General features: G+C 43.4%; 1 protein-coding gene across 1 annotated transcript in view; it reads left to right on the forward strand.

Annotated features, from left to right (window-relative positions):
* The first annotated feature begins 283 nt into the window (after positions 1–283).
* The window catches only part of rtn4r (reticulon 4 receptor), a 47,635-nt gene continuing 28,328 nt past the window's right edge, over positions 284–19,590 (forward strand). The window contains exon 1 of the mRNA XM_030418087.1: positions 284–989. Within this exon, the coding sequence (XP_030273947.1) occupies positions 968–989 (22 nt within the window). The 5' untranslated portion in view covers positions 284–967. The remainder of the gene's footprint in view (positions 990–19,590) is intronic.

The following is a 19,590-nucleotide window of genomic DNA, read 5'->3' on the forward strand; positions in this document are numbered from 1 at the left end:
TGAGGGCTTTTTTTGTTCTTCTTCTATAAATAACTGTAGTGAAACCGGGCAGAGAACACAGGGAAATTGAATAAATATAAGCGCGCACGTCTCGCGTTCACCTTGATTGATGTGAGAATCACACTTTGAGCCTGGAGAGGAATATTTTTTGCAGCGTGATGCCCATAAAACATTCATCTCTGGATTCTCTCTCTCTCTCTCTCTCTCTCTCTCACCCCCTCGCTCTGTCTCTCTCTTTCAGCCAAACGCGCCTCGCTGCCCCGCCCTCCCTCCCTCCCCGCGGTAAATGCACACTGACGCTCACCAGTGCGGCCGACATCCGTGCGCATCCACCACACTTTTTTTCCTCTCTCTCTCTCTCTCCGTAGACTTGGGAAATACACAGCGGGGCAGGTGATCTCGGACTGGATATGTGCTGCTTCTCAAAAACAAAAACATGGATCCAATACTGATTTTTTCGCCCGAATCCTCGTTGATTCTCTTCCCACTTGTGCGTGCAACACTTCGTTGAGCTCCTTCTTCGTCCTATATTTGTTTTTTGTTGTTGTTGTTCTGGTTTTTTTTTTTTTTTTTTTTTTTTTGAAGGGAGGTGTCGACTGGTGCTGTCGAGTCTGCTGATCCCAGTTTGGATGTTTATTTACTGACTATTTTTTCTAACCCCCCTCGCCTAAAATGACTGAGATCGGGTGCAGCCGGAGACGCGGCTCCCCACTCGGGAAGACCTACGGCTAAAGTTTGAAGGGTGCAGGGGTGTCTTTTAGGCTGTCCGTCTCCCTCTTCCCCCCGACCCCCCACCCACCCACAAACACCACCACCACCACTCCGACTGCGTGCGCTGGATTTCTTTTATTTTTTTGCAATCAAGCCCGTTAAATTGCAATAAACAGCGGATACTTCTATCTGTCCGCGCTGGGGATTCATTCGTCTTGGATTTATACAGCTTCTGGATTTCAGCCCCGTCCGAATCATGAAGACCGTTATCATTGATGGTGAGTAAGCCGCACGTTAGACAATAGGACGCCTTTTGTAAAGTTTTCTTTTTTAAAACATAAAAGCCTGTGATACACAAAAAGAAAAAGAAAAAAAACCCACGAAACCCATGAGAAACAGACACAGCCACAGATACATCACATGTCCTAATTGGAGTTTACTCAGCTGGCTCCTCCTGGGGCGGGGGGGGGGGGGGGGGGGGGGGAGGGAGGGTTGGTTAAACTGGTACATGCCTGAGAAATGCGCAAAAAGAAAAAAAAAAGAAAAAAGCACACATGTGATCTCCACAGTCACTAAATGATTATTCAGTTTTCTGGAGCGGACTAACAAGCAGCGTCTGTGTCAGTTATGGATATTGCGGCTGTAAACGACCTTGACTCAGTGGCTCTTAATTGAGTCATAATTCAGAGCAGATCTCAGGCGTGGATCTGTCTTTATCTCTCCGTGCATGCCTATGTGTGTGTGTGTGTGTGTGAGAGAGAGAGAGAGAGAGAGAGAGAGAGAGAGTGAGAGTGAGGTGCCGTGTAGTGTTTGTGGCGGTCAATATGCTCTGCATGATATCGCAACTTAACCCGGGCATCCGATCAGCCCGTCTGGACGCTGTGGGCTGAGCTTTTTCTTTTTCTTTTTTTTTTTTTTTTTTGATGAAGTCTGCAGATGGTCCGCTTGGCGGCCCAATAAAAACTGCGTCCTGATCCAGATCCTTTGGCTTATAACTGGTGTTTCTGTGGCATCGTCCCACTCTGAGTGCCGCCAAAAAGACAGTAACTTGCCCCCTCCTCCTCTTTTTAAAATGCTTTTATTCTACTGAAGACGACTGCTTTTACATTCTCGCAGGAAATGGCTGAGAATTTCATATATTGGCAGGAGCGTGCCGTAGGCTGTGTGTTTGTTTGCGTGCGTGTGCGCGCAGCAAGGTAGAGTGGGAGGGAGGGAGGGAGGGAGGAAGCACCTGGCATGTCAGTGCGCGTGTGTGTGTTCCCTGCCTGCCTCGTGTAAAAACGTTTAATGCAGTGCGGAGTGTATAACACACTGACACTGGCGTGTGATGTCTGATGAGCAGCGCCTTGGTGAGATAAGTGCACGTAGAAACTGTGCAACGTCCCCAGTTTGTTCCGTCAGGAGCTGGTGGGAAAAAAAAAAAAAAATCCATCTCCACCCTGCCCCACCCCTGCACACACACACACACACACACACACGCACACAGACACACACAGGGAGGGAGAGAGAGAGAGAGAGAGAGAGCTTATGCAACACCCTGTACACACTCCCCTCTTCCCTCACGTTGTTCATTACTTGGCTAAAACTGCAGGATTATGGTAAGAAAGCTGCAGATTATTGTGGGCCTACGGAGTAACTTTGCATTCACAACTAGCAAAATCAAAGAGGCTCATCTACTTGTGCATTCTCTTTGATATGTCACAGGGTGATGCAAATTCAAGTGCACCCCCCCTTCATTGGCACAGAATGGCTCTGGGTCCCTCAGACCCGTCAGGCAGGTTTTCATCATCCAGCTGCTGCTGTGATTTAGCACCGGGCTCCTGACACACACACCTATGTCTGATTTCTATTTTTTTTATTTTTTTCCCCCCTGCTTCAGTTATAACTGGTATCCATCTTTCAGGCTGCTGATTTGCCAGAGAATATATGGCCTGTCGTGTCTTGTGTTTAAGGTGTCAGAGTGAGGAGGGACTTTAATTTGTTCTCTTTCCCAGCCAGTCAGCATATGATCAAATGACTCTGTGGGAAAGCTGTTGCTCGGGGGTGCCGTTGCTCCCTGTCTACTGCCAAGCAAAGCCAATAAAGCCCAAATGAATGGATAAAACCATTACGGTGGAACTGAAAGCTTTTCTCTTCAGGAGTTTTAAACCACTACACAATGAGGGCATTCCCCCCCCCCCCCCCCCATTAGTTAACTTTGTTATTGTTTTTCCCAGTGCCTTGCCAAAAAAAAAAAAAACCCTTGCCCTATTTAAAAAAAAAGAAAAAAAATAGACCACAAGACGCAGCGTCTGAGGTGGCGAGATAATTGTTCAGAACGTATCGAGCCATGAAAATAAAAAAGATGGCATCCGAAAAAAGAATAACAGTGGCTAATTTGCATAGCTGCATTAGGCAGGATCAAACATCGTGCCATAAACCGACAATGAGACGACGTCTTCCGCATCCTGAAAGAGAATGTGAAATTGATCCATCTTTGTGTGTTTTGTATGTGGTGTATATACGAGCACAGGGGGGAGGGCCGGGAGAGATAATGTGTGTGCGGGGAGGGAGAGAAAGAGAGACAGCCGGAGAGGAAGCAAGAGGATGCATATGAGACGGAGAAGTGTGAGCGCGATACTGCTCGTCTCCGTGTGTTATCCGGTTGAAGTGTTCATCAACACGTCGGCTGCATGTGTGATGCAGCAAAATGACAGAAGAAGACTTTTTTTGCTTCTTTTAATTGGCCGAGGCTGGCGATGAGCTCCAACAACAACTCTTTTCTTGAGGGCCTTTAAGAGGAACTATGTAGGATGTGTTTTTTTTGTTTTTTTTTTTCAATTCCCCACAGTACAAAATGACCATAATACATCTGTAGCCGGGGCAGGTATTTGATCAATGCTGTGTGCTTATTGATTACTCTGCCAGGAGCTGAGATTTCTGGCTTTCATTTCTAGGTTTTTCATCCAGATTTTCAAGACTCTCCATGTCTCCACGGTCTCATTTATTCACCCCCTTTCCAAGTCTTTAACAATTGAGGATAGCACCATGAGCAGGATCTTCCAGCTATGAAGACAAATAAGCCTCATTACCTGTTACCAGAGACTCTGAGCACCTCCGAGAAGAAGAGATAATAAGTCCAGCTAATGTTGTTGCAATTCCACCTGGTCACCAATAGAGGTCGATAAAGGTCACCGATTGCTTAATCTCCCCCCCCCCCCCCTTTGTGACGATGGGTATTGGGGGGTCAGTAGGAGGCGACGTAGCTGTGGTGAGCAGAACTTTTGGTTTGGCTGCAACCCAGGACCGAATCATATCGAGGACTGTAAGTGGAAGGTTTGAGCTCGGCAATTCAATTGTGTTCTGCCTCAAAGCACATCAGCGTTGTCCCCTGGGTTACCACTGGGCCCAGTAGACAATGAGCTGGAAATACAGAGAGGTAGTTTTTTAAAGGTAATTGGCTCTGATGCAGACATCCAGGCCTGGTTCCACTCGTCTCTGTCTTATCTGCACAACACTTGCATTTTTTCTGTCCCGTCACAACAGAAAACTCTTTGTTCGTCTCACAACTCACAAACAGCCCCGTCCAATGTGAGAAATTACATAGTCTTCCTGTTAGTGATCAAATGTGCTGTAAAGACAGGAGGAGGAAGGGAGAGTGTCATGTTGCTTGAGGTGTCACAAGAGCCACAGGTGGGGGCACATACAACATGGGAAGATACACAAGTTTAGATAAGATGACATTTGCTGTCCCATCTGTTACATCAAAGTGTCACTGTCCTGGAAAGACAGGATACACCCAAATATCAAAGAGTCATTATTATGTAAAGAAAATGTTTTATGACTGTTGTGAATGAAGGTAACCTCCTCTCTCTTACTGTACTTAAAGGATAACAATTTAGAGTTCGGGGGAGAATGCTTTTGCCTTCCCTCCACGATGCATGTTTCATTAAAAGAGATCTGATTCATACGCTGAAGTCTGAAATTCTTCGGAGACTTAGCAACTCTCTACCTCACAAAGGAGAATTTCCACTACACCAATTATTCACTCTCCTGTTCATCCATATTTATAACTTTACTGACGTAGCAATAGTTAGCGCAGTGGCTCTTTAAAGGGCCGCTATCTAGTTTTGGAAGAAGAATCAAGCTAATAGTTATAACATTAATGAGGTCATGATACAAACTCTATCATTGAATAAACAAGCTGTTCTTGGAGGAAAATTTGTCCCAAGAACACTGTTTGAAGCTAGAAAGGTGGCAGGGTCCGCCACATATAAACAAAGTCGAACAGCAAGAAATTGCGTTGCCCTTGGAGGTCAGTGTGTTTATTCAGTTTATTCAGTCATGAAAACGAAGTGAGTTTGTTTATTTAGTTTGTTTAGGCATAAAAAAATCAGTCAATGAAGATCTTTCTCATCTGATTAACATTTCTTACCCAAAACTAAAAAGTGCACCTTTAATAATGGAATTTGAGAGAGTTTTCTTCCCTCTAGATATGTCTAAAATGTTCTAATTATGTGATGCAGTGCTGGAATATAGAATAACAACTCTGGAGAGGCACTGCTTGAATTTGAATAAGGACATCTAGATTATGACATGTCATTAACTGAAGTTTTATTAACACACTACAGCTTGTGTGGCAATGCTGCACGTCATTAACCGAAAATCATTTATTACAGACTTACCACCCTTTTGTGGACATTTGACTCAACATTGCAAGAGTATTATTATCATTGTTACAACTGTCATCCGTTTAAAATGGGACTATACTATCAGTGCAAGAAAATGTGATTCAAACGTTAAACATTTTTGGGATTCTCTGTCCATTTGCGTGCCCCCGCGAGCCATTATTTTCATATCTCTTATCGATCGCTCGATGTCTAAAAGGATGAAGATATCAATATTTTGTGCCACATAGCCTTGGTGGTATTAATGCCTTAGTTACAGTGACAGACTGCAGCATGCTATCTGAGAGCAGATCTGCTATGTTCACTGCATCCTGATGAGCATGCTCCTTCAGGGGCTTCTTTTAATTGGCCGCACCCTTCAAGTAGCACTGCATTTGTTTATACAGTGCACGCACACACACACACACATACACACAGACAGATTCCCACTGATACACACGCGCGAGCTTGCCGGCCACAGATATCCTTGGAACTATCCGCTCTAGGTTATCCCAGCCTCCCAGCCCTTCACTGCTAATCAGTAAGACAGAGGAACTAAGTGGATAAACGAATGAAATTCTATTTGTTTATTCAGTGGAAGCTAAGGGGCGAAAGCAGTAGAAATGGAATACACTATTCCCTCAGATTACCAGTCCTTAATCCTCTCTGAGGGTTATTATTCTACTGTCAGAAAATTTGGAGGGACAACAAGCCGAAAACACAGTGTAAATGCTAACCCCCCACTCCCCGCACACCTCTCTTAAAATGAAAGTATAAAGACGAACAATGAGCATTGGCTTTTGTCTTGAGGAAGGTGTCAGAGAAGAGGGACGGCCAGGAGAATTAGCGTTATGCAATTTAGGGGTGGTGAGGCGGGTTGGGTCTTTATGGGGGGATTTATTTATGTCTTTTAACAAAAATCCACTCTGACACTCAATCATAATCCTTTAAAGGTGCCTACGCACGACAGAGCAGATCAAACCCTCCAATGTCCCAAAGCCCAACCCCTTAAATAAAATGCAAGTGGAATTTGCACACAATATGCAGCAGCATCACAGCTGTGTTCAAACTGTAGTCGTGATACATACAGACCTCCGTTAATTCCTTTGACACGGCAGTAACGCTATAAAGCTGCAGCTTCTAGCGCGCACAAACAAGAGCCGGCTAATTTGTCATACACGTTGCCCATCTCCCTCCACCGAACAGTGTCATCTTTCAGTCTGAGGTTTCAGAGTTGTTCTCGCCTGTGTCCTTGGAACACAGCATGCCCATTTTTCTGCCCATGCATCGGGGAAAGTTGCACGGTTGTTCTAATCCTGCTGCAGATCCGAAAGTGTGCACTGAGTCGGCTGAACGTCGGTGACGCTGATTACACCACAATGGGGAGGCAGACTGATGGCCTAGTAAATTGTTAATTAGACAGAGCAGAAGCCGCTCTTAAATTAGATGCATGAATGGAACCGTTGTCAGCCTTATAAGTCAACCCTGCTCCGCTACTCTTCTTGCAGGCTGCAGTGCCACTCAGATAGATAAAGTGGCTGCCTGATCTAAGACGTGAGCACAAGTACAATGTCATTGATCACAGTGTTAGGAGGAGGGTTAGCAGAGCTGATTAACGCCACACCACTCATAGATAGATAGATAGATGCTGCGGGCAACTCAAGTGTTTTTCCTTTATTGGAGACTGAATTGGTGCAGCGTCCTGCAAGTTTCCTCTCAGTCTGCACCAATATTGCTACAGCGTAAAAAAAAAAACCCTGTTAGCTTTTCATTGAAAAATGTTTCTTTTGGCTCAAATGGAGGTTTGAGTATTAAAAAACAACGAGTACGTAAGTGTCTCCATCTGCCTAACCCTGATGACTCATAGATAGATACATGACTACATAATTTAAAGGAGACCTGTTATGCTTTTTCCTTTTACCCTTTGCTTTAATGTGTTATGCAGGTTCTTGAGAAAAGAAAAAAAAGTTCTTGAAAGTTAAAAAGCACAAAGTCTGTTTCAACGGGAGCCTGAAATTGACCTAAAATGCCTCGTCAGTGGTCCCACCTTGAATTCCATGACCTTGTGACATCACACTTCATCACCATGTCACACATTTGCACAATCTATGCCTATATTCATAGCTGAAGTGAAGCTGACAGCTAGAGACACAGTGAGCAGTGCTGGCTCAGGCGTGTGTGAGCTGACCAATCAGAGCAGACTGGGTATTAGGGAGGGGGGCCTTAAAGAGATAAGCGTGTGTTTATTGAGCATGTCAAAATATCCTCATAGTAAATGATGACCTTAAAAATGTCACAGTCAATGTCTCTCCTTTAAAGATGTTGTGTAAAATATGGTTGATATGTCGAAGCTTTGGGTGTACAACATGTGTATATATGACAAAAATTCACTCATTCGATCTGCTGTGGAGACCCTGATGGTAGGGAAGAGGCAGGTCCATTAATACTTGGCTTCGGTAAACATAGTTTGATTTAATAAGCCAGGTTTTTGCTGACCAATGTCCTGATCTAAAGTCTGCACTCGGTCAGTATCGGCTGCTTTCAACAGCAGGCAGGGCTGTCAAATCGTCACGCAAATATTTTAGAGGGAGGACATACCCTGAGGAAAAAGTATCAGATTTCTGTCCCCCATAGATAGACGAATATTCTCTGGTATTTTTAGCCGTGTTGATTTTATTAGCGCCAGTGATGCGAAATGGAGTCCCTGGCAGTCCTTCTGATCATCTTGAATGAGTCTGCCTGGTGTTGTGATTAATTTGCAAACTTGACAGATTGGAGTTGGTATTTTTTTGATCCTGCGTCTCACTCAGTCCCTGGCATGGCGTCACCGCGGTGCTTAAGCCAAGGAGGTCACCTTGCACTACTGTAAGCATTGTTGGATCCCATTTTCTGCGTTATTTATCCTCTTTCAAGACAAAGTTCTAAAGGACCTCTTCAGAAGGACTCTGTGTCTTGCATGAAAAAGCTGCATGTATGGCTGTTTTCTTTTTTTATGTGAAGGACAGGTACCGTGTGCTGAATGGAGAGACTGCATATTTTAGCGAGCTTTCAGAGATTGCTAGCAGCGTCAGGTGAAAGAAAAAAGCACCTTGAGATGACGGAGTGGAGGCCCACTTAATGGCAGAGAAGGCAGCTTTTTCCGACAGAGAGGCTAGACAAACCATAAATTAATAAGACAGATATACAGGCAGACAGACGGACATACAGACAGACAGATAGATACAGGGGGCGGGCAGTTTTTCTCACAACAGCAAGGTGCCATAAAGTTAGTCAGCTGTACACGATCATGGTCAGCGCTAACCGCTTTGGGAAACGCTCGCATTTTGGGTGGCTGTTTCACAAATAAATCATAAACACCTTCAATGTGAAGCAGCGGCAGGACGTAGGACGACTCAATACAGCGTGAACGGTGAACAGTGAGGCTGTTAGGAGACCAGATTGGCTTGATTGCATCCATGCCCCGTTTTCCAAGAATTCCCGCGATTCCTTTACACTGGGGTAGGCGGGATTCACATGGATTCACAATCATGAGTGTGGTCGTAGTGGACTCTCAGCTCACTCACAACTCATCAGTGCATTTTTAATGTGGAGAGTTAATTTATGAGAACACATTGGATGGCTAAATATTAGGGGTGTGATGATTTTGATTCTTTAAATTAGAATTTCGATTGAAACAAGCTTACAGTTTCGATCATCAAAATCAAGAAATAGGATCGGCAATTTGACCCCATTTTTTTTTTTTTCTCTCCACCCTCGCCTTGAGATTTTCTTTTTCAAAGATCCTTTGAAAGGAGGGTTTTCTCTGGACAGATTTCGAGAAACCAAACTTTTTTCAGCTTTCGTTGTTTATTGTTAAATCTTCAAAGGGTGGTGTTTCATGTTGAGCTCTGGATTTTTTATTTTTTTGTTGGGTTTTATGTGAACTTGCTAAACTCTAACCTGCACCACACCGAGGTGCCTTGGTGAGTCAAGGTGTAATAATAATAATAAAAAAAAACCCTTTCTCTCAAGAGGAATTTGAAAAATGGAAATGGCAGTTGTCTTTGGGCAACTGGGCCTTAAAATGAATGATCTGTTGATCTTGACAAATCCAGATGTGATAGTCCTTAACACGTCTATAGATAGATAGACAGATAGATAGATAGATGTGATGCTGGATTTTTTTAAGCTGTGATTTTTGAGGTAGAACAAAGCCTTTCAGAAACTCAATGATGGGTTGTGCTTTCACACAGTCACATTGCAATACATCCACAACAGTAATGTGTCTCTCCGTGAGCTCAGTGGGTCGTTCACAGCTGAAATATGTATGGGGAGCCCTTCAAAGGAAATAGGTCGTCACTTCTCGGCTCAGGGGAAATTGATCCGTTATAGATGTGAGAGCTCATTCCGCAGGTGCTAAACATATATAATATACACCCGTTCTGGTGGTTTCATACAAGAATTCCGCAATTTTGACGTGGCAGATGTAACTTCCTTTCATACACAAATCAATGGCCTCAATGGCAGGTGGGAGTAAAGGGATTTGTCGAGCAGGAGATGCATAATTCTGCCACTGCTGCAGGTGCGACTTTCTAAACATACTCAGAAGCACAAAAGTTGAATCGATGAAGTTCCCACTCGTCTGCTGCAATAAGAGTGCCCCCATAACCTTCACTTTGAAAGCACAACACTATTGTTTATCTGCGTGTAATTGGACGGGGCTGCCCTCGCAGAAGCAAAATGCGAGTACGAGGGAAACGTTACTCCCTCCGAGCTGAGGTGTAAATGCCTCTGTTCAGGGACGTTTGTTTGAATCGGGTCTCGCTCTCAGTCATCTCACGGGCCCGAAGTAGGTCATTCTTATTAAAATGCAAATCTGACGCTTCATCGCTACTCTGCTTTTGTCCCTGTGGATTTTGTGCCGAATATGTACTCCTCCCTCATGATTCTTTACAATACTGCCTTCGGTTCCGCGTTCACTTACTCCTCTCCCGTTGAGTCGGTCATTCTTCTCTTTCTAATTCTATTACTGTCTCAGCTTCACACACACACACACACACACACACACACACACACACACACACACACACACACACACAGTGTCGCTCATCTTCCTGTCTTCACTCTCAGGTGTAAATGCTGATTATCTTGTGTAGATATCAGGCCACGGCAAATTAAATGTGACCGCAGCTAGCCTGCCAGGACGCCCATTATAATGATATCTGTAATCTGCAGGGCTCAGGGGAAGCAGTGAGGAGGGGTTTGGAAGATAGAGGGATGATGGTGGAAGGGGCATTCAGTATGAATCCGGTAGCTGGCAGAAGTGTGGCGGACATGGATTTTTCCCTCCACTGATGAGGTTTGTGTGGACTACAGACCATATGTCACCCATGGGTTTAAATCCCAGTGCCAGTTCGAGGCTGGAACATGAAAAGATGAGGTCATGAACCATTGTATACAGTATGTCCACTTAGTGGAAAGCAGATTTTTTTCTGCTTATCTCAGTTTATTTTCTTTTTGACTTTTTTGACTACAGCTTTATCAGAAATCAGAAACAGATTTATTACCAAGAAGGATTTTACACCGATGAGGAATTTGCGTTGCATTGATGACAATGATGCCAAGCGTCCCCTGTCGCTGCGTTTCTGCACCATCACTGGTGCTTTGACGTCTTCATCCTTGTATTTTTCGGTGTTGCTTCAGCAGTGCTTGTTCCTCCTTGTCTGTGCAGTGATATGCAGTGGCCATCAGTGATCATGATAACTACCTGGTTCTTTAGTGTAACCAGTCCTACTGCTAGAATAGCAAAATGCATCACGCCTGGCTTCTCAGACGATTCGTCCAAAAAAAGAAAAAAAACTACACTCAGTGTGCAAATGTAGACATTTTTTCTCCCTAATGTGTTATCAGCCGCCGATAAAGACCCAGAGTGGAAATGTATTCATCTGACTGTATTGCGGATGATCATATCAGGGTGCTGTGCACCATCAAAACAAGAGTGTTTAGATCCTGCAGTGCAGCCTTTTGACACAACTCTCAACAGTGGGCGGGAGACCTCTGTTAAAAAAAAACAAAAAAAAAACCCATGGAATCCCCTTGACGTTCGAGTTTGGAGAGCACAAAGGGAGAATTGATCTGATAAGCGGAAAGATTGTACGGGGGATATGTGTCTGTGGCGGGCACGTCGGCTTGGCTCGCATTCCAAAACCTCTAATCAGGAACGGTGCTTGTTTTCACATGCCTGTCCGTGTTCCCAGTAAAGCCTATCATCACAGCAATTATTCCAGTGAGGGAGATGAGCACTGCCAACACTCCATCTCCGAGCTGTAAACAAATTATGCTGAGGGGGACTTGATGATGTCTGTGTGAGAAACAAAATCATTCTGAAACCAATTCTGATGGTCCCGCTGCGTCTTCTCCGGGTCCTCAGTCAGCAAATACTCACGGGGGTGAAACTGTGCCGCCATTGGAGGCAAGCGAGTCGGCTGTTGCAGATGTACGCCGCATCTGGATGTATTGGGCCCATTTTTCGCATCTCTCATCAGAGGTGTGGACTCCGCTCCACTTGTTCGGATAATGAGTTTTGACAGATCCAGATTTTTCTCTGTTCGCACAAATCAAGGCTTAAAATTCCCAACTGGCACTTTCAAGAATTAATTGATGGAGGTAGCAATCTCCATATGAACCCTTTACACGTAATGTAATTCATCTCGATGGCATTGAGTCAGTGGAGGTTAATTTTACTGACACAAGTTCGTAATTAGTCAAACAACCGGTGGCTTGTGTTTTGATCTACCGCGTGTTTCAGCCCCTTTTGTTCTCGAGGAAATTTTCTGGTGGATTTCAATAAATCTTTCAGCGTTTTTTGCCGTGGGTAATTGACAGGTTATGTTTTCACCCCCTCCATCGCTCCCTTGGAAGGCATTAGCATATTGAGTTTCATGCCCGACTGTGAAGCGATTCCCACCATGCCTTTAAACGGCATCGCATGAATAGGCGGCACATTATACCGCAGAGAAATATGAGACAGGAGCGAGAGCACACTCTTCTTCCACTTTTTTCTTCCTGCTCATACACACTTCGGCGAGATGAGTCCGACACACACACACACACACATCTGCTTGCTAGAGCCCCCCCGCTGCTTGCTGACTCACACAAGGTTTAGGAGGCGGACCGTATTTTCAGGAAAGGTGAGTGGTGCCGGTGCAACAGCCATGAAATAGGTACAACTTCCCCTAAAAGACACCGGAGCCTCCCCTGGTTTTCCTCCGCTGTTTATTCTTGCCTACTCTACCATGACACTGAAATTACAGTTGGGAAACTCTACAGAATCTGATCAGCAGTTCAGACTCACCCCGACTACTGGAAATCAAAGTGCTGGACTACTTTTTTTCCTCCAGGTCAATACCAGAGTTTGGATTAACTGTCAGCAGCCAACTGTAACAATAAATACATTTCTAAGAGGGATAGCAAATAATGTCACACAGTGTCTATTCACATCATTGATTTCCAGGGTTTAAACTCACATAAATGAACACAAAAGAGCTGCTGTCTTCCTGCCAGTGCAATCATTATGTTCAACATGAAACTCTACTTCATCAGAATAACACAGGCTACTGTTTACGGTCTGTTGGACGATCTGTTCAAATGAGTTCCACCACAGAGCAGTCGACCTGAACATATGTAAATTGGCTATATGGGGAGGTCGAGAAAAGGCCCAAACGTCCATATGTCTGCATAAGTTATTCTAGCATCCCTGCAGATAACAAGAATCACAAAAATGAACACAAGTGTAAACACATGGATACATACATTTACATAGAATAATAAGCAACAAGAGGGAAAAAGGATACATTACAATCAAGGTCACAAACACAAATCCATTGTTAAGCATTTGAAGATAAGTAGTTTAAAAGAAAAGCAACAGTGGTTTTCTTCAATTGCCCTTTAACCAAAGGAAGAAATTCAGAAATTCGGAAATCGTTGGGGGGGGAAGTTAGAGAATTTAGACAAAAAACACTAATATCAAGTGAATACTATAACGCAGTTCCACTGAGATGCCTGCCGTTGAGGTTTCTGCATTCCGCCCAGATACAACGGAGGTGAATGGGATTTTGTTTTGGTGCTCAAAGAGTCTAAAAAATACATCTGAAAATCCAACACGCCCTTACAGAGACAGTATTCCTGAAACTCAGGATGATCCAGAGACCTCATTCAGGAGTCTTTTCTTCCGCTGAGGGTAGCGCATCCTCACAAATAAAACATGGTTTGAATCTTTTATGTTTGCTTATTTCTATTTTGGTCCATTGTTCTATTTTCTTGTCACTTGACGGGTTCAGATCTTGATTTATTTATTTATTTATTTTCCCAAAGAACTGGTAAGCTGTGTAATTACTAGTTTACTTTACATAACAGCTGATACAGTAACTGTGTTTTTTTTTCATTATATATATTTTGATTCCATATAAGGGACATTTAGGGGAGCATGTTCAGTGGGAGAAGTGGATAACTACACCTCTGTAGCAGAGCATTCTCATCCGTCAGCTCCATATAGGGCTCTGTGTAAATGCTGATGGTAATAAACAGTTTGCCAAATATACTTGGCCGGCCATTAGTATACCTGGGGAGGCCACCCAGGTAAAATGTATGTGTGGGAAACACTGAGCAGGTTATCTTTTTATACACGTTACCAAATACATGTCAAACACAAAGCTGTGTTTTGTGATCTTATTCTACCTCATAAGCTCTTTGTGTAGGTTGCCAAATTGAATCTAAAGGCATTGTTTCATTCAAAGTGCCTGGTTAAATAGGTCGAGACGTATACATTTAGAGATTCTAAGAGGTCACTCCGGGTATCACAGTGTTTCCCATCATTGGATTCAATCTGCACACAGCATCGTAATAGAGACCTGCTATTTTAAAAGCTAAAGCATCATGCATTAGAAACCATAAACAGCCATTAGCTTCCTCCAGTGTGAGAGCACTGCACCTCCCCACTGGCCTGGCTGAGGCATTACTCAGCAAATGGAGGGACTGGCGACTGGAAACTTTATTGCGGATGATCAGATGAAAGGAGATACTGTTTACTGACATGGACTTTATGGGTCCCTCTTCCTCATAGTAGCCTCACCTACTGAATCTGCAGGTTTTTTTTATTGGGTTTACCTTTATTGGGCAAACACTGTCCACCAAAGCTGAGATAACAATGTCTCTGTGATGGCAGTATTATTTCAGACAGCCCTTCCTCATGAAAGGCGGAAAGGCTCTCTTGTTGTTGTTTTTTTTCCCATTTTTGCTGTGCCCATATTCTCTCTCTTTGCGCTCACTCTCAAGGATATCTTTACTTTATTATGACAGGAAGTTGTCATAATAAAGTCCCTTACCCTCCTCTGACAATAGGCCTGGCAGATGTTTTGTCTCCTCCAGTGGAAACTTATTTTACATTATGTAACTGACATTGAAAGAACTCCTCTATGAGGATTTCTCTGTCAATACAGCAGCACTCTAATTATGTCCTTTTCATATCGGAGCAGAGAGTGAGTGCTGCCCGATATGCTTCAGGAAGTATGTGATACCTTCTTGATTACTCAGTGGACTGAACCAACCCGCCCTCTGCCATTCTAAACTATCCTCCTGTGCACCACCTTGTCAATGAGATAGAGTTGGAGCTCAGCATATTGGGACTGTATTACAGTATCGACTCGTCATCCACTTAACAGGAGAATCAGCTCCGTTTACGACTAATTAAAGCCATTAAGGGGGGCACACGCTAATGCATTTTTGCACAGATAACAGAAACATGGGCGGCAGAGGCAGCCAGGCTCATTTTACCGGCAGGTCAAGATGACAGTAATTAACTGGGTATTAAAGTCACAGCGTGTCGTGTTCGCCAGCTCTCAGTCGAGACAAGATGGAGGCCCGGGTGCAGAGTCTTGATACGGGTGTCGTCAAAACTCTGGCAGATTGCTTCTCACACTTCACACTTCTCCAGTGCTCTCGGCGAGGATCCGAGGAAGGAAGGAAGAAAAAAATTATGTCCGTAATGAAAAAGGAAGTGTATCAAATGATTTGTTAATCAGAATATAAGATGAGTAAAACTGAGTTTTTAAATGGTGGATCAACTTCCAAACACATTATAAGGTAGTGAAGATAAGAATATGTTAAGATATAATACAGAAGCTGCATCAGGTTAAGGGTCAGGAAAACGGTACAATCATGTGCTTGAGTGATGAAAAAGCTTTGAGTATCACAACTAGATATGCTGCTTTTACAGACACTCCTTTGTATTGCAGGATTTGCTGAAACTCTGAGTCACTTTGGAGCAATTCTCAAGAGTAACCCTTGGGAGAAATTATAGGTTACATCATCGGAATTTACATAAAATTGTCCAGCGATTAGCTGAGTTTTGTCCCCCGATGTACCGAGTTGTTTCTGCTTTGTAACATTTTCATTATCTGCACTTCTAACGGAGGATTATGCAGGTTAAATGCATGAAGGACTTGCATAATGGCTGCCAGTCGGCTGCACACACGTTGCCGCCATTACTGCGCAGCCATTATTCCAGAAAGAGAACAGCCTGCAGCCTGTGAGCAGAAAGTGTTGTGTACATTCCTCACCTGATATACACACATCTTTCATCACACCAAACATGGATGAAGTTATTCTATAGCCAGTGGCAGAAAGAGACATTACTTACAGCAACACTATGTAACTTTATTATCTCAAAATTACAGCTTCAAAATCATTGATGATGGACATAGACATTATAATGCCTTTGTATGGTGTTGCAGAAATATCTACTGAAGTTAGCATGCTAACCGGCTAGCTCGGGCCTGTCCTGGTCCAATGCTCCTGTGCAGGTGGTGTGAACGCTCACTCTCCCCTGTCAGCTCGCAGTCCAAAACTGCTTGTTGCAAGGCTTAAAAGCTAAGTCTGCTACAGTTAGCAGCAGTTAGCGGTTACTCTGGTGATATGCTGCCCTTTATTTGATCTTAGCATGAACTTGACAGGTGGCTAATTCTTACATATTGCACCTTTGAACCGCACATCTTTACAGAAATGAGCTCAAAATTCATGTAACCATCGACAACCTGAAATGCTGCATGGACAGTAATGCACCTGTTATATAATATATTACATATATTATATGTTAATTATGTATAACAAGTAATTATGTTGTTATCTAAAGCACATTCTGCTGCGAGTACTGCGCTTTTACTTCAGGAGATTTTAAATGTTGGAGTATTTTTACATTGAGTTATTCCTACTGAAGAAACAGAATAGTTCTTCCACTACTGTGTGCGTCCTAGAAAATCCAGCCAGTCTCTCTGCAGGGAAGCATGTAGGAATAAGCAGAAATTACATAGATAAATATTCAGTGTCCAGATGTAGATAAAAAAGACAAAACAAAGTGTGGTTCCTGCCACAAGGAGCAAGATGAAAGCAGAGGGCTTTAAGAGATCCTCCACCTAAGGTAAGCTGTTGCTAAGCTGAGTCTGCAGTTATCTCTTATCCACTGTGCTGAATACAGGAAGAGGGGAAAGGGAAGGGGAAAATAAGGACTAGGCATTCTGTTGCCAGATTGACTCCATCTTCAAAGAGATATTAACATAGCACCAGTTTCCCTTTTATCTTCCTTTAATTTCAAGGATGCCAGCCCAAATTAAAAATGCGACGCGACTGAAATGAACCTAAAATATAAGAGACACAAAGGAAGGAGGGGAGGAAGAGAAATAGAAGAAAAAAAAAGAGGACACACAGGTTGGAGGCATTGATCGGAAAGAAAGAAAAACATCTCTCTTATTAACTGCACCATCTCGGGTCTCATTTCCAATAATCCATTCTGGTCCTGACCACATTTTTATTGCAACAAACCAAATCATGGATGCAGATGATCCAATAGTCCAACTATTAAATACTAATGGACCCTTGTAAATCCCAAATGATCAGAGAGGAGAAGATAGTTTGAAATCATACAGGTTTAATAATTCAATCACGACAGCTGTCAGGTTCATTAACATTCAGCTATAATAAGATTAGATCCGCGTGGAGTTTGAGCTTTACTGAATGGGACGTGGGACCTGCATTCTTTTCATAGTTTCACTGTTTTCGGAAAAGAAAAACGATATTTAAATGTTTGGTAATGACATCTAGCAGTAGTCCTAACAACACTCTAATAACACTAAATTTCAATATTTACCAGGGTGAGCTGGTTTGTGAAATTTGCTGGATTCCCAGGTGACAGCGCTATTTCATTGGTACGCAAGACGGGCTCCGCAAACATTCCAAGTAACTGCTTTAATGACTGTTTTCCATGTCGGCAAAAAAAAAAAAAAAAAAAAAAAAACTCCAGACTTGCAGCTGTTCCCCTTGCAGTTAGTAAATGAGCTTCTGATGAGGCAACGCTGCCGCACAAATGTGGTGTGGAAATTAAAAAGAATTAAGCCGCGTGCAACTGGTTCAGAATACCAAACAGAGGTTCTGAATAAAAGTGTGAGTCGGCTCAGGGCGTTCAGATTGGCAGGAGAAACTGGAATAGCCCGTTCTGTATTGACTGCCACAGCACAAACAAAACATACATCTAGCAGTGTGACTTCGAGACTAAACCTTCATTCTCCCTGTCACCCCAGCTACATATATATTTCATCGGCCTTGCGTCTCTTTGAAAGTTTTCTTCGCCTTTTGTGTTTATTTCTGAGAACTTGCAGTAAATTTTAACCGTGTCCCCTCGGCTAGAGTATACATCCCTCTCTCGCTTCTCTGCGGAGCCAAGCTTGGCAGCGCAATGTTAAGAGATCGAGTGTCACAACTGCTTCCTGAGCTTCTCCAAAAGAAGATTGCCGCTGCTCTTTTTCCCATGCGAAGCCGCTGTCACCGACATAGCATGTTTAAGATAAAACTGGGAATAAAGGAATCTTGGAGGATGATGTTGCGGGGCTGGTGATGGCACAGAAGATCAGACTGCAGCAGAGAACTCTGGGAACAGAGAAAGGCAGAGAAGGAGAGGGGAAGCATGCATACTAATGCCACCCTCTGGATCCTTGTCTGTCTTTCACTGCTTTGCATAGGGGGTCTCCAACTTTAGAATTCACCATCTTCACGTAATGATCCCTCCTACACAATGCTCCTCTATCCCGTATATATTCCCCAATACAGCACTAGTGAATCACCGCGCTGAGTTTGCTCCTGTTCCGTGCCGTCCATCTTCTCGAATCCCCTCCGACTGCCTTCCCCCTGGTGTCAGCCCCATAGAGTCGTCTACACTGCATAGAAGTCATTTACCTCTGTTATATTGTGGGTAATAACTGACACAGCATATTGACGGGGCTAATTGACTTAGAAATGATGGTAGTGAGAAGATAAATGGCGGCGTGTCTGTAGTATATTTGTGTCATTAGCTGCATACTGTACCACAGTGAATACCTGAGGAGGTGCTCAATTGGGTTATCTGTGTGAGAGGAGGTAATGGAAGCAGATAAAAATGATTCATGCCGGTGTTTGCTCAGCGTGGAGGAGGGGCAGAGATATAAGGGGTGTTTTTTTTCGAAGGCCCATATGGCCATACATAGCCTCGGTCATGTGTTGAGATACACTGCAATGGAAAGGTTTGATTTCATGCAGTTTTTAGCCCATCGATCTTAGTTGCATTCTACCCACTAAGTGAAGAAGTCAGATGGAGCACGAGCAGTCGGACATATTTTAAAAAATCTAAACTCATTTGGAGGCAAAAATGAAGGCGCACACTGGAAATGATTAACAAAAGTGTCTCACAGACATCTATCACAGCTTACAAACCAGCCCTCTCATAATTGTATGCCTGCATCACATTTCTTTTGTGCACCAAGGGATTATTATAGACATCTCCCGTGTGCACACTTTCAGTTTCACGTCCAAATGAACTGATGACTTGTTTACAACCTGTCTGATCAGCTCAGTGCTCATTTTTCGTGCCCTGTCAAGCTTTTGTTTTAGCAATGTGGCCACGATCCCAGAGCTCGGCAATTAACTTGGGTGAGTTACTTTTGTTTTGTTGAGTATGTTGTTTGTTTCGTTTGTCTCCTCGAGCATTGGATTCATAAGTAATAAGAACTGACAGTAAAAATTGAAGAGACCAAAGCTGTAACAAGCCAGGGCAGCACGTAACTGTTATAAGAGAATAATCAGCGGATCATTTTCTTGATTAACTGATTAACAGTTTTTTGAAAAGCAGAACATTCTCATAAATGAGAGGCTCTAACCATCAAGTGTCTACATT

The sequence above is a fragment of the Sparus aurata genome, chromosome 5 (genome assembly GCF_900880675.1).
Source record: "Sparus aurata chromosome 5, fSpaAur1.1, whole genome shotgun sequence".
Classification (NCBI taxonomy): Eukaryota; Metazoa; Chordata; class Actinopteri; order Spariformes; family Sparidae; genus Sparus; species Sparus aurata.